Genomic DNA, 12,094 nt, shown 5'->3' with positions numbered 1-12,094 from the left:
AAGGTGTTGGGTCACTTTGTCCTCGGGGAGTCTGGGTGGCTCTGGGGACGTCGCGGTGGCAAATTTCCCGCCCCGGTAGCCGCATCCTTGGCAGCACCCTCCTCGCCGGTGTCCTGCGGCGCTGCGTCCTCGCCCTGCACCTTTCCGGGAGCTGGGATGGATCCCCGTTGCGGTGGCAGCGGTACCGGGGTGGGGACACGCGTGGCCGGTGGTTTTTCGGCAGGATGCCGTTGCCGCTGTAGGCGGGAGCTGTTCTCAAAGTGCCCGACACTGGTTGTGGTGCGGAATTCGAGTTTTTCTGGTGTTTTGCCTCTTTAATTGTTTGGTTTTTTGGTTTTTTCTTTTTTTTTTTTTTTTTTTTGCCTGATGACCAGGAGCCACACGCGCGCGCCTCTCCCTGGAGCTGTAACTGGTGTCTGGGAATAAACATCGGTGTGTGTGTGTGTGACGCGACGCGCTCCTCATCACCGCCCAGCGCCGTTTCCTCCCCGAACCCGCGCCGCCCTCTCCCTGTGCCGCGGGGCCCCCTGAAACGCAGAAGCTCCCGTGTCAGCGCCACCCCGCAGAGCTGGGGACGGTGGTTGAAGCGTTAACGGCTGCGGCTTTATTAAAGAGGGTGACGCCAACGCGTGGCATCTCCCCCGGCGCCGCGTGTCAGGGCGGGCCCGGGCCGGCTACTCCGGCCGCGGGCTGGTGGCCGCCGGCCAGGCGCAGGCTCGCGAGAGGGTTCACCAGCTTCATGGCCAAGTAACCCTGCGAGGAGAGAGCGAGGGCAGCTCGGGGGGGCCTTCGCGGCCCCCGAGGGGTGGGGAAATCGGGGGGCGGCCCTGCCCCCCGCGCTCACCGGCGTGGCGTAGACGAAGGTGAGGAGGAGGAAGAGGAGCAGCAGCAGCGCCAGCGCCAGGCTGATGCGGCCGCGGTGTTGCCGCCAGATGCCGTAGCGCAGGCCCCGCAGCGGCGCCTGCAGCCACAGGAACGACCACTCCGGCCGCCTGCGGGTGACACCCGGCTCAGGGACCCCCTGTCCCCCCCTGCGGCGCCCCCCCTTCCCTTCGCCCCCCCGTGGGCCGAGCCGCTCCCCCCGGGGGCTCACACAGGCGCCGGGAGCGTCGGGTACATGTTGGGATCCTCCCGGCCTTTCCCCGCCGGCCGCTCTTCCGCCTCTTTTGCCGTTAGCAGCTCCAGGCTCAGCTCCACCTTTCCCTGGGCGGGAAGAGGGGTGCAGGATTTGTCCCGTCCCCCCCCGCCCTGTGTCCCCCGCCGTCCCGCTGCCCCCCGCCACCTACCGAGAGGCGCCGCTTGCTGCCCTCCTGCACCGTGCAGGGCCACCACCCCCTCACTCGTCTCTGGCGGAACAGGGAGAGGTGCGAGGGGGCCCGCGCTGCTCGCCGGGGGTTTTCGGGGGGCCCCGGGGCGGTGCAGTGCTGGGGGCGCTGGGCTGGTTTTGGCAGCCTGGTGAGCTCCAGCTCCAGGACTCCTGCGAGGGGGAAAACCAAGGGTGCCCCCTCTCAGCTTTGGGTGCCCCCTCTCAGCTTTGGGTGCCCCTTACCCTGGCAGGGGACACGGGGCAGGGAAACCGGGGGTCTCACCCAAAAAATCATCGGCCGAAAACTTGTCGTTGTCCCACACTTGGAGGATGAGCTTGGGGGGCACCTTCAGCACCGTCTCGTCCAGGTTCCAAAAATGCTCCTGCCGTGGGGCGGAGAGGGGGACGAGGGGGTGTCACCATGCTTGTCACCTCTGTCCCAGCACCCCCCTCCCCAAAATCCGGGGTCCCCCTCGCCTTCCGGGGCAGGACGCAGCGCTGCTCGGCCGCCAGGTACTCGAAGGAGAAGACGAAGCGCCAGTTGAAGGCCCCGTCGCCCTGCAGCGAGCGGTAGTGCACGTCCGTCCTCTGCCGCTGCTCCTCCAGCCCGTCCAGCCACCTGCCGTGTCGCCCTGCCGTCACCCTCGTCCCCAGCGCCGCCGTCACCCTCGTCCCCAGCGCCGCCGTCACCCCCCCCCGGGGAGGAGGGGGACGCGGGGGCCTCGCTCACCCCGTGACGTAGATGTCGCTCATCCGCTGCCCCGCCAGGTTGATGTCCTTCAGGTCCACGTCCCGCGTGTTCCACACCACGCAGCGCAGCTCGTACCTCGGGGTGAGGGGACGCACAGGTTGTCACCGTCTCCCCTGGGGGTGTCACCTCCCCCCCCCACCGCGGGCTCCGGCGGGGCGCTCACCTCTGGGGCTTGCGGGGGGTGATGTCGACAGGGGGTCCCGGGGGGCCCAGGTTGGCGGGGAAGACGTCCACCCACATCTGCACCTTGCCCTGCGTGGCATGCCGTGGGGACGCTGGCACCGGCACCCCTCTGTCCCCGCGCTAGCGTCCCAGGGTGTCCCCATAACCCCCCCCCCCAATTATCCTGCCGTGCCCCAGGGTCCCCGTCACCCTGGGGTCCCTTGGTGGTCATGTCCTCGTCACCCCAGGGTCTCTGTTGAGGCTCCATCACCTCCTCCACCATCCCCGTTGTCCCCCTGGGGTCCCCGTCACCCTGGGGTCCCTCCCTGGCCTTGTCCCCGTCACCCCAGGGTCCCTGTTGAGTCTCCGTCACCCCTTTCACCACCGTGGGGCCCCCATCACCCACCCCGGGCTCCTCGTCGCACCAAGGTCCCTGTTGTCCCCCTGGGGTCCCTCCCTGGCCACGTCCCCATCATCCTGCTGTCCCCGTCACCCCGGGGTTCCTGCTGAGTCTCCATCACCCCCTCCACTGCCCCTCTGTCACCCTGGGGTCCCCGTCACCCACCCCTGGGTTCCCCGTCACCCCAAGGTCTCCGTTGTCCCCCTGGCGTGCCCTTGCACCACAAAGTCTCTGTCACCCTGGGGTCCCTCCCTGCCCACGTCCCCGTCACCCCAGGGTCTCCGTCACCCCCCCCACCCTAGGGTGCCCCGTCCCCACCTGCTCCAGCCCGGGCTGGGTGCTGATGTAGAGGGTGCGGGTCTCGAGGTGCTCGGGGACGAGGTGACAGGCGCGGAGCACGTGCAGGGCCAGGCGCTCGCGAGGCGCCCCGGGGTGCTGGTGCGCGGGGGCTCTGCTCTCTGCAAGGCCGGAACCGTCACGGGACGGGATCCAGCCCCCGCCCGGACCCCCACCCAGACCCCCACCCACCGAAGTGGCTGAGCAGGAAGGTCTGGTCCCCCACGGCGACAGCGGTGTCCTCGGCGCTGAACTCGGGTGCCGGCAGCCCTCGGGTGCGGGCAAAGTGCTCCAGCGCCTGGCTGGGCGAAAGCTGGTCCCGCCAGCACCCCGGGCCCGTGCTGCGGGGACGGCGGGTGGGCTGGGGGCCGCGCTGTCCCCTCCGGGGTGTCTCCACCCTGGCCGTTGACCCCCCCGTCCCCTGTGCCCACCCCATTCCCGCGCATCTGCGCCCGCCTTACCCCCGTTGCTGCGCCCGCCTCGTCCCCACCCCGCGTCTCCCTGTCCCACACCGTAACCACCCCCCTGTCCCCATCTCCTTGTGCCCACCTTGTCCCCACGCCTCTGTGCCCACCCCGTCCTAATTTTCTTGTGCCCACCTCTGTCCCCCACCGCCTCCTGGTGCCCACTCCCACGTACCCACCCCATCCCAATCACCCTGCGCCCACCCCTGTCCCCCATCTTGCGCCCACCCCCACTCCAGGGCTCAGGACCCTGCACCCCGACGTCCCCAGCCCGTCCCCGAGGGGCCACCCACGTGCGGTAGTGGGTGGGCAGCCCGCAGTGGGCGCGGAAGCGGGAGAGCAGGCGGTTCTCCAGGTCGATGGTGGTGGTGCCGATCTCCTGGTCGGGCGGCAGCAGGTCGTAGTCCAGCAGCGAGATCCGCAGGTCCTTCTCCAGCGGGATGGTGGCCGTCAGCTCGAACAGCCTGGTGGCACGGGTGCCGTCAGCCCCGGGGACGTGCCGGCGCGGGGGGCTGGCACCCGCTGGCACGGGGAGTGGTGACCCAGAGGTGCAGGGACCTGCTGGCACAGGGACTTTGGTGGCACGAGGACCTGGTGGTGTGGAAACCCACCAGGATGGGGCACGGGGACCCAGTGGCATGGGGATGTGGTGGCACAGGGGACATGGCAGCATGGGGACCCACCAGCATGGGGACCCACCAGCATGGGGAATGGGGACCTGGTGGCATGGGGACCTACCAGCATGGGGAATAGGGACCTGGTGGCATGGGGACGTGGTGGCACAGGGGACGTGGTGGCATGAGGACCCACCAGCATGGGGAATGGGGACCTGGTGGCATGGGGACCTGGTGGCACAGGGGACGTGGTGGCATGGGGACCCACCAGCATGGGGAATGGGGACCTGGTGGCATGGGGACGCACCAGCATGGGGAAAGGAGCATCTGGTGGCACAGGGACGTGGTGGCACGGGGACCTGGTGGCACTGGGACACGCTGAGATGGGGAACGGGTACCCCCCAGCCACCTCATCTCCATGCCAGGCCCCCCGAGCGTGGTGCCACCCAGGGGTGACAGTGCCCCTGGGCCACCCGCCCGGGCTGTACCTTCCAAAAACGGGCTCCAGCGTGTTGGGCACGTACTGGTCGCGCTGGCCCAGCGTCTTTGCCCCCAGCGAGATGCGGACGTAGGGGTCGCACTGGCGGCGGGGAGGGGACCGTCAGGGTGGCGCGAGGAGGGGGTACCCCCGCCCAGCACCCACGGGTGGCCTTACCAGCCCGTTCCTGTCGCGGGGGGACAGGTCGAAGGCGCGCACGACGTAGACCCGCACCAGGCACCTCTGGGGCTGGCTGGGTGGCAGCTCCTGGAAGCGGCGCGGCGGCGGGGGCACCCCGGGGTCCTCGGGCAGGGGGTAGATCCGGAAAAGCCCCTGCGAGAGCCGCCTGGCCGTGCACCCTGGGGCGCCCTGGCCCCCGGCGCCGGGGTTGCCCCCCGGGGGCTCTCACCCACCTTGAACTCGCCCACGGGCGCGGGGTCCTCGCCCGGCGCGGGGTGGCACCCCGGCGGGTAGAGCAGGAAGGTCTGGCAGAAATCCTGCAGCCCCTCGAATTCGGGCACTGCCTCCAGCTCGCAGCTGTAGATCTGGGGAGCAGGTCCTGTGTCCCCGTCCCCGGCTTGGTGCTTCTCCCCATCCCATCCCATCCCTGTCCCCTTCATCGTTGTCCCCATCCCATCCTCCTCTTCATCACGGTCACTGTCCCCAGCCTGTTTCCCTCCCATTCTCCATCCCTGACCTTGTCCCCATCCCATTTTTGTCCCCATCCCATTTTTGTCCCTGTCCCCGTCCCATTTTTGTCCCCATCCCATTTTTGTCCCTGTCTCCGTCCCATTTTTGTCCCCATCCCATTTTTGTCCCCATCCCATTTTTGTCCCTGTCTCCGTCCCATTTTTGTCCCCATCCCATTTTTGTCCCTGTCCCCATCCCATTTTTGTCCCTATCCCATTTTTGTCCCTGTCTCCGTCCCATTTTTGTCCCCATCCCATTTTTGTCCCTGTCCCCATCCCATTTTTGTCCCCATCCCATTTTTGCCTGCGTCCCATTTTTGTCCCTGTCCCCATCCCATTTCTGTCCCTGTCGCCGTCCCATTTTCGTCCCCATCCCATTTTTGTCTCTGTCCCCATCCCATTTTCGTCCCAGTCCCATTTTCATCCCTGTCCCATTTTCGTCCCCGTCCCCATCCCAATCCCCATCCCCTCTCCATCCCCACCCTCATCCCTCTCCCATCTTCATCCTCACCCCGGTGTCCTTGTCCCCACCCGTCCCTGTCCCAGTCCCCTGCTCCACTCTTGTCCCCACCCTCTCCCACCTCCGTCCCTGTCCCGTCCCTGTCCCCGTCCCCAGGCTCCGGCTCACCTTCAGCTTGTCCCTGTTGCTCCTCCGCCGGCATTTTGTCTTGTCCCCCGCGGCCTCGTAGAATTTGCTCCACCAGTCATCCTCATCTTCATCCTCCTCCTCCTCCTCCGCAGCCTGGAAGGGAGCGGGGTGAGGTGGGGACGGGCAGCAGGGGTGGCCCCGCTGTCCCCGTGCCCACCTTGGCCGCGGCTCCCTTCTCGGCGGTGACCCTGGGCAGCGTCTGTGGGGCGCAGAGGGGGCTGCCTGGGGAAACTGAGGCAGGGGGCCGAGGACCCCGGTGTGCGGGGCCCGGGGCGGGGGGCTCACCTGAGTCATCCTGCCCCAGCGAGCGGCGCCGAGGGGGGCGAATAAACTGTCCCGGAGGCGGGCGACGCGGGGCAGGGGCGGGCAGGGTGGGGGTGGAGATGGGGTCCTGGCTGCAGGAGAGAGGGGTGGGGCAGGGGGTGCCTGGGATGGGGCAGGGATGGGGCACGGGGGGCCTGGGATGGGGCAGGGGGGTGCCTGGGATGGGGCAGGGATGGGGCAGGGATGGGGCAGGGGGGTTCCAGGAGTGGGGCAGGGATGGGGCAGGGGGGTTCCAGGAGCGGGGCAGGGATGGGGCAGGAGGGCCCCAGGAGCGGGGCAGGGATGGGGCAGGGGGGTTCCAGGAGCGGGGCAGGGATGGGGCAGGAGGGCCCCAGGAGCGGGGCAGGGATGGGGCAGGGGGGGCCCCAGGAGCGGGGCAGGGATGGGGCAGGGGGGTTCCAGGGATGGGGCAGGGGGGTTCCAGGAGTGGGGCAGGGATGGGGCAGGGGGGTTCCAGGAGTGGGGCAGGGATGGGGCAGGGGGGCCCCAGGAGCGGGGCAGGGATGGGGCAGGGGGGCCCCAGGAGCGGGGCAGGGATGGGGCAGGGGGGTTCCAGGGATGGGGCAGGGGGGTTCCAGGAGTGGGGCAGGGATGGGGCAGGGGGGTTCCAGGAGTGGGGCAGGGATGGGGCAGGGGGGCCCCAGGAGCGGGGCAGGGATGGGGCAGGGGGGCTCCAGGAGCGGGGCAGGGATGGGGCAGGGGGGCTCCAGGGATGGGGCAGAGGGGTACCAGGAGCAGGGCAGGGATGGGGCAGGGGGGTTCCAGGAGCGGGGCAGGGATGGGGCAGGGGGGCCCCAGGAGCGGGGCAGGGATGGGACAGGGGGGTTCCAGGAGCGGGGCAGGGATGGGGCAGAGGGGTTCCAGGGATGGGGCAGAGGGGTACCAGGAGCAGGGGAGGAATGGGGCAGGGGGGTTCAAGGAGCGGGGCAGGGATGGGGCAGAGGGGTACCAGGAGCGGGGCAGGGATGGGGCAGGGGGGTTCCAGGAGCGGGGCAGGGATGGGGCAGAGGGGTACCAGGAGCGGGGCAGGGATGGGGCAGGGGGGTTCCAGGAGCGGGGCAGGGATGGGGCAGAGGGGTACCAGGAGCGGGGCAGGAATGGGGCAGGGGGGTTCAAGGAGCGGGGCAGGGATGGCAACGGGACGAGGTGGGGGCCGTACCGGAGCCGGGCGGAGGGATTCCGGGTCCGGGGGGCTGCCCCTCGCCGTGGGGCTGGCAGCGGTACTGCCCCAAACCCCGCACGCAGGCCTGCCCCACCGTGGGCCGGTACCCAAAATCCCGAGTGTCCAGCACCCGCAGCCGGATGGGGGGCACGTACTCCTCCTCCACGGGCAGGTGCTGGGGGCCGAGCCGCGCCGTCACCCCAGGGTGCCGGCGGCAGCACCCGTGGGTGGGGTACCCCCCCATCCTGTCCCCGTGCTCACCAGCACCAGCAGGAAGGCGTTGATGGGGAAATTGGGGTTGGCGGCGAGGTCGGTGATGGTGGGGGTCCGCAGGGTGTGGCCCCCGCACTGCACCTCCAGGCTGGGCGCCCGCACCCCACTGCGCAGCCCCCGCAGCCCCCACGCCAGCACCTGGGGGGCACCCGGCAGCGGGGGGACGCTGAAGGTGCCCGTCCTTGTCCCCGTCCCCATCTCGCCTTCATCCCTCTGTGCCTGTCCTCATCTTCGTCCCCCTCCTTTCCCTGTCCCATCCCGCCCTCATCCCTGTCCCCATCCCTGACCTCATCCCTGTCCCCATCCCTGACCTCCTCCCTGTCCCCATCCCGCCCTCATCCCTGTCCCCATCCCTGACCTCCTCCCTGTCCCCATCCCTGACCTCCTCCCCGCCTGTCTTCATCCTTGTCCCCACCCCTGTCCCCATCCCATCCCCAGGACCTCCATCATGGTCCCTGTCCCTGTCCCCGGCCTGTTCACCTCCCCGTCTCCACCTCAGACCTCATCTCCGTCCCACCTGCATCCCTGTCCCTGTCCCTGTCCTATCCCTATTCCCATTCCTGTCCCTGTCCCCATCCCCATCCTTGTCCCTGTCCCCATCCCGTTCTCCATCCCTAGACCTTGTCCATCCCAGCTTCATCCGCGTCCAATCCGCGTCCTTGTCCCCAGTCACCCTTGTCCCCATCTCTGTCCTGTCTCTGTCCCCATCCCATCCCCGTTCCTGTCCCCCCCCCGTCCTATCCCTATTCCCATTCCCTGTCCCATTCCCCATCCTAGACCTTGTCCATCCCGCCTTCATCCCTGTCCCTGTCCCCATCCCTGTCCTATCCCTGTTCCCATCTCCATCCCTGTCCCTATCCTATCCTTGTCCTATTTCTATTCCCAGCCCATCCCAGTCCCCATCCCCATCCCATTCCCCATCCATCCCACCTTCTTCATGTTCCAACCCACATCCTTGTCCCCATGCCATGCCATGCCATCCCATCCCGTCCCATCCCATCCCATCTCATCCCACCCCAACCCATCCCATCCCCACCCCATCCCATCCCCACCCCATCCCGTCCCCATCCCGTCCCGTCCCATCCCGTCCCGTGTCCCCCCGGGGTCTCACCTCCAGCGCCGTCAGCTGCAGGAGCGGCCGGATGCCCAGGGGGACGCTGAAGACCCCCTCCCTCCACGGTGGGGTGCTGACCTGCGCCAGGGACCCGTCCTGCCGGGGTGGGCGGGGGCCGCACGGACGTCACGCACCGTGACGACGGGACACCCCCCTCCATCACCCGGGGGTCCCCCCCGCTGCCGCCAGCCCCTCACCTCGGCATCGCGCAGCAGCTCGAAGGCGGCCAGCAGCTCCCCGGCCGCCCCCTTTGGCCCCCGCAACGGGTGCCGCTGCAGCCGGGGGGGCCGCCGGTGCCCCACGTCCAGCCAAACCTCCGGGGTGCACACGCTCCTCCCCAGGAAACCCCCGGAGCCCTGCAAGGCATCGCTTGAGCCTGGGTGCCCCCCACCCACGGGTGCTCCCCCCCACCCGTGGGTACCGTACCCCTCCGTCCTGGTCGAAAACCTCCACCACCACAGCGGGGGGGTCGGCACGGACCCCCCGGGGGTCCCCGTAGAGCTGCACCCGGTGAAAAAGCAAGGTCTGGTCCCACAGCGGGTCCAGGGTGGCGGGCAGCGCGCGGGTGCTCTGGCTGACGTGGACGAAGGAGACGTGGGCGACGGGATCTGGGCGACAGCGAGGGCGTCAGCGCCCCGGGGTGCTCACGGTGGGCGGGGGCCGTGGGGACGGGGGGACGGGGGTCCCACCTGCGGTGGCCTCGGTGCCGCGGGGCGCCAGCTCCAGCGCCTGGAAGACGTAACAGCGGAGCTGGAAGAAGTTGGGCCCTGCGGGAGAGGGTGGGGTTGGCGGGGGGGCCACCCCGTCCCCGTGCCCCCCACCGCGTCCCTGGGGTGCTCACGCTGGAAGGTGCAGAGGATGAGGGGCACGGGCTGCCGCGGGGGGGCCTGGGATGAGCCCCCCGCCCGGCGCTCTGCGGCCGCCGGCTCGTCCTCGGCTGCGTCCTCGGGGCCCTGCGGCGGGGTGGGTGGGGTGGGTGGGGGGTCGCCTTGGCCCTGCTGTCCCTTGGCCTGCCGCCCCAGGATCCGTCCCTCCATCCCCTGTCCCTCCATCCCCCATCCCTCCATCCCTCCCTCTGTCCTTACATCCCTCCCTCCATCCCTACGTTCCTCCCTGCATCCCTCCCTCTATCCCTTCATCCATCCCTCCACTCCTCCATCCGCCAATCCCGCCGTCCATCCCTCCATCTCCTACCCCTCTGTCGCTCTATCCCATCATCCCTCCATCCCTCCCTCCATCCCTCTGTCCCTCCATCTCTCCATCCCTTCTTCCATCCCCCATCCCTGCATCCCTCTCTCCCTCCATCCCTGCATCCCTCCCTCTCTCCATCCCCTCATCCCTCCCTCCATCCTTCCCTCCCTCCATCCCTCTCTCCCTGCATCCCTCCCTCCCTCCATCCCCCATCCCTCCCCTGCCCCCGGTACCCCAGCCCCCCCCCATCCTACCGGAGCCCCCTCCAGAAGGAAGAGGGGCGCCACGGGCGGGGGCCGCGCGGGGGCCACGCGCCGATGCCAGCGGCGCCGCCGCCACAAGTCGCCCGCGCGGGGCTGGAGGCGGAAGCGGGACCCCCAGAGCGACCCGTACTCCCAGGCCTCGGCCCCCGCCGCCTCGGGGCTGGGCTGCGGGGACACGGCCCGGGGGACGGGGGGGGACGGCCCGAGGGGGCGGACAGGGCTGCTGGCACCCGTGCCAAAACCTGGCCCTGCCACCCCGTCCCCATCATCCCCCCCCACGTCGCCCCGTCCTGTCACCCCCACCCCTGCCACCACCATCCCTGTCACCCCATCCTGTCACCTCCACCCGTCACCCCCATCCCTGCCACCCCTGTCACCTCCACCCCTGTCACCCCCATCCCTGCCACCCCATCCCTGCCAGCGCATCCTGCCACCCCATCCCTGCCACCCCCATCTCTGCCACCCCTGTCACCCCATCCTGTCACCCCATCCTGTCACCCCATCCCTGTCACCCCCATCCCTGCCACCCCATCCCTGCCAGCGCATCCTGCCACCCCATCCCTGCCACCCCCATCTCTGCCACCCCTGTCACCCCATCCTGTCACCCCATCCTGTCACCCCATCCCTGTCACCCCCATCCCTGCCACCCCATCCCTGCCAGCGCATCCTGCCACCCCATCCCTGCCACCCCCATCTCTGCCACCCCTGTCACCCCATCCCTGTCCCCCCTGTCCCTGTCACCCCTGTCTCCCCATCCCTGTCACCCCATCCCTGTCCCCCCATCCCTGCCACCCCTGTTCCCGCCACCCCCATCCCAGTCACCCCTGTCACCCCATCCCTGTCCCCCCCCCCGCCCCGTCCCTGTCCCCCCACCCTGACCAGCTGGAGGAAGGTGGCCACATCCTGCTCCCGCCCCTGGGCGCCGGTGTCCCTGCGGCGGGTGCGCAGCCAGCGCCGGCGCCGACGCGTGTGGTACGTCTTCTCGGCGGCGTGCCACGACGGCGGGGGGCTGTCGGGGGCCGCGCTCGCCCCCGTACTCCCAACCTGCAGCACCCAAGGGTCCTCGCCACCGCCGCCACCCACCCACCCACCCCGGCGGGGGGCACCCACTCACCGGCCTCATCCACGGCCCCCGTCGTGTCCACCCGCCAGCCGTCGGTGACGTGCCAACCTTGGGGACAGGCCACCTCCTCCTTGGGTGGCACCGCCGCCCCGCTCTGCGAAACCGAGTCGGAGGGGAGAGAGCTGAGCCCCGACGCCTTCGCCTCGCCCCACCACCCGCACCCACGCTGCGCCGCCGCTCACGGCGTCGGTGCTGGCCACGGCGGCGGGTCCCCAGGCCCCGCTGCGCCGCCGGCTCTCGTTCTCGTAGACCTCCTCCAGCACCTCGCCCACGTCGGTCTCCGTGTCCAGCAGCAGCCTTGGGGACAACGCCGGCGTCACCCTCCCCAGACGTCCCCTCCGAGGTGGCGGGGCGGGTGTCCCCGGCCGTCCCGCGGGACTCACCGCCGCTGAGGCTCCGCGGTCCAGGGTCCGTCCCAGCACCAGCCCTTGGGGGGGCGGATTTTGTGACGGGGGAGCATCGCTTTGCCGGCGCTGTCGGAGAAGGCGGGACGTCCCAGCAGCCCGCGGTGACCCCACTTGCCCAACAGCTTGGTCTGGTTTTCGTACTGGGACGGGGGACACGTGGGGTTGAGTTGGGGGGGGCACCCTAGGGTGACCCCCTCCCCACCGCGGGGCTCACTGTCTCGACGTAGACGCGCAGGGTGCCCTCGAGGTGCCGCGGCAGGTCCCCGCTGTCGGCCACCCGTCCCAGCCACAGCCGGACGCGGAGGTGGGCGCGGATGTCCCCGGAGCCCTGCGCGGGGTGACACAGAGGGGACGTGGTGGGGGACATGGGGGGGGACACGGAGGGGAC

The 12,094-nt window shown here is 70.1% G+C and overlaps 1 protein-coding gene across 1 annotated transcript in view; it reads right to left on the bottom strand.

The window, feature by feature from the left end:
• Positions 1 to 581: 581 nt before the first annotated feature.
• Positions 582 to 12,094, bottom strand: part of FER1L5 (fer-1 like family member 5) — a 21,396-nt gene continuing 9,883 nt past the window's right edge. Inside the window, exons 23-52 of the mRNA XM_086767733.1 lie at positions 11,921 to 12,034; positions 11,683 to 11,846; positions 11,461 to 11,596; positions 11,268 to 11,393; positions 11,050 to 11,220; positions 10,168 to 10,341; positions 9,564 to 9,675; positions 9,412 to 9,489; positions 9,149 to 9,330; positions 8,920 to 9,078; positions 8,720 to 8,818; positions 7,597 to 7,746; positions 7,333 to 7,510; positions 6,135 to 6,244; positions 6,007 to 6,048; positions 5,829 to 5,942; positions 4,925 to 5,056; positions 4,689 to 4,844; positions 4,522 to 4,613; positions 3,713 to 3,883; positions 3,148 to 3,296; positions 2,938 to 3,077; positions 2,221 to 2,309; positions 2,037 to 2,132; positions 1,784 to 1,925; positions 1,590 to 1,689; positions 1,287 to 1,477; positions 1,094 to 1,203; positions 845 to 992; positions 582 to 753 (exon numbers count right to left, since the gene is read on the bottom strand). Coding sequence (XP_086623859.1) covers positions 655 to 753; positions 845 to 992; positions 1,094 to 1,203; positions 1,287 to 1,477; positions 1,590 to 1,689; positions 1,784 to 1,925; positions 2,037 to 2,132; positions 2,221 to 2,309; positions 2,938 to 3,077; positions 3,148 to 3,296; positions 3,713 to 3,883; positions 4,522 to 4,613; positions 4,689 to 4,844; positions 4,925 to 5,056; positions 5,829 to 5,942; positions 6,007 to 6,048; positions 6,135 to 6,244; positions 7,333 to 7,510; positions 7,597 to 7,746; positions 8,720 to 8,818; positions 8,920 to 9,078; positions 9,149 to 9,330; positions 9,412 to 9,489; positions 9,564 to 9,675; positions 10,168 to 10,341; positions 11,050 to 11,220; positions 11,268 to 11,393; positions 11,461 to 11,596; positions 11,683 to 11,846; positions 11,921 to 12,034 — 3,924 coding nt within the window. The 3' untranslated portion in view covers positions 582 to 654. The remainder of the gene's footprint in view (positions 754 to 844; positions 993 to 1,093; positions 1,204 to 1,286; positions 1,478 to 1,589; positions 1,690 to 1,783; positions 1,926 to 2,036; positions 2,133 to 2,220; positions 2,310 to 2,937; positions 3,078 to 3,147; positions 3,297 to 3,712; positions 3,884 to 4,521; positions 4,614 to 4,688; positions 4,845 to 4,924; positions 5,057 to 5,828; positions 5,943 to 6,006; positions 6,049 to 6,134; positions 6,245 to 7,332; positions 7,511 to 7,596; positions 7,747 to 8,719; positions 8,819 to 8,919; positions 9,079 to 9,148; positions 9,331 to 9,411; positions 9,490 to 9,563; positions 9,676 to 10,167; positions 10,342 to 11,049; positions 11,221 to 11,267; positions 11,394 to 11,460; positions 11,597 to 11,682; positions 11,847 to 11,920; positions 12,035 to 12,094) is intronic.

Source organism: Chlamydotis macqueenii, chromosome 27 (genome assembly GCF_036417535.1).
Source record: "Chlamydotis macqueenii isolate bChlMac1 chromosome 27, bChlMac1.mat, whole genome shotgun sequence".
Lineage (NCBI taxonomy): Eukaryota > Metazoa > Chordata > Aves > Otidiformes > Otididae > Chlamydotis > Chlamydotis macqueenii.
Note: the sequence above shows the minus strand (reverse complement) of the source record. Positions and strands in the feature narration are given on the sequence as shown.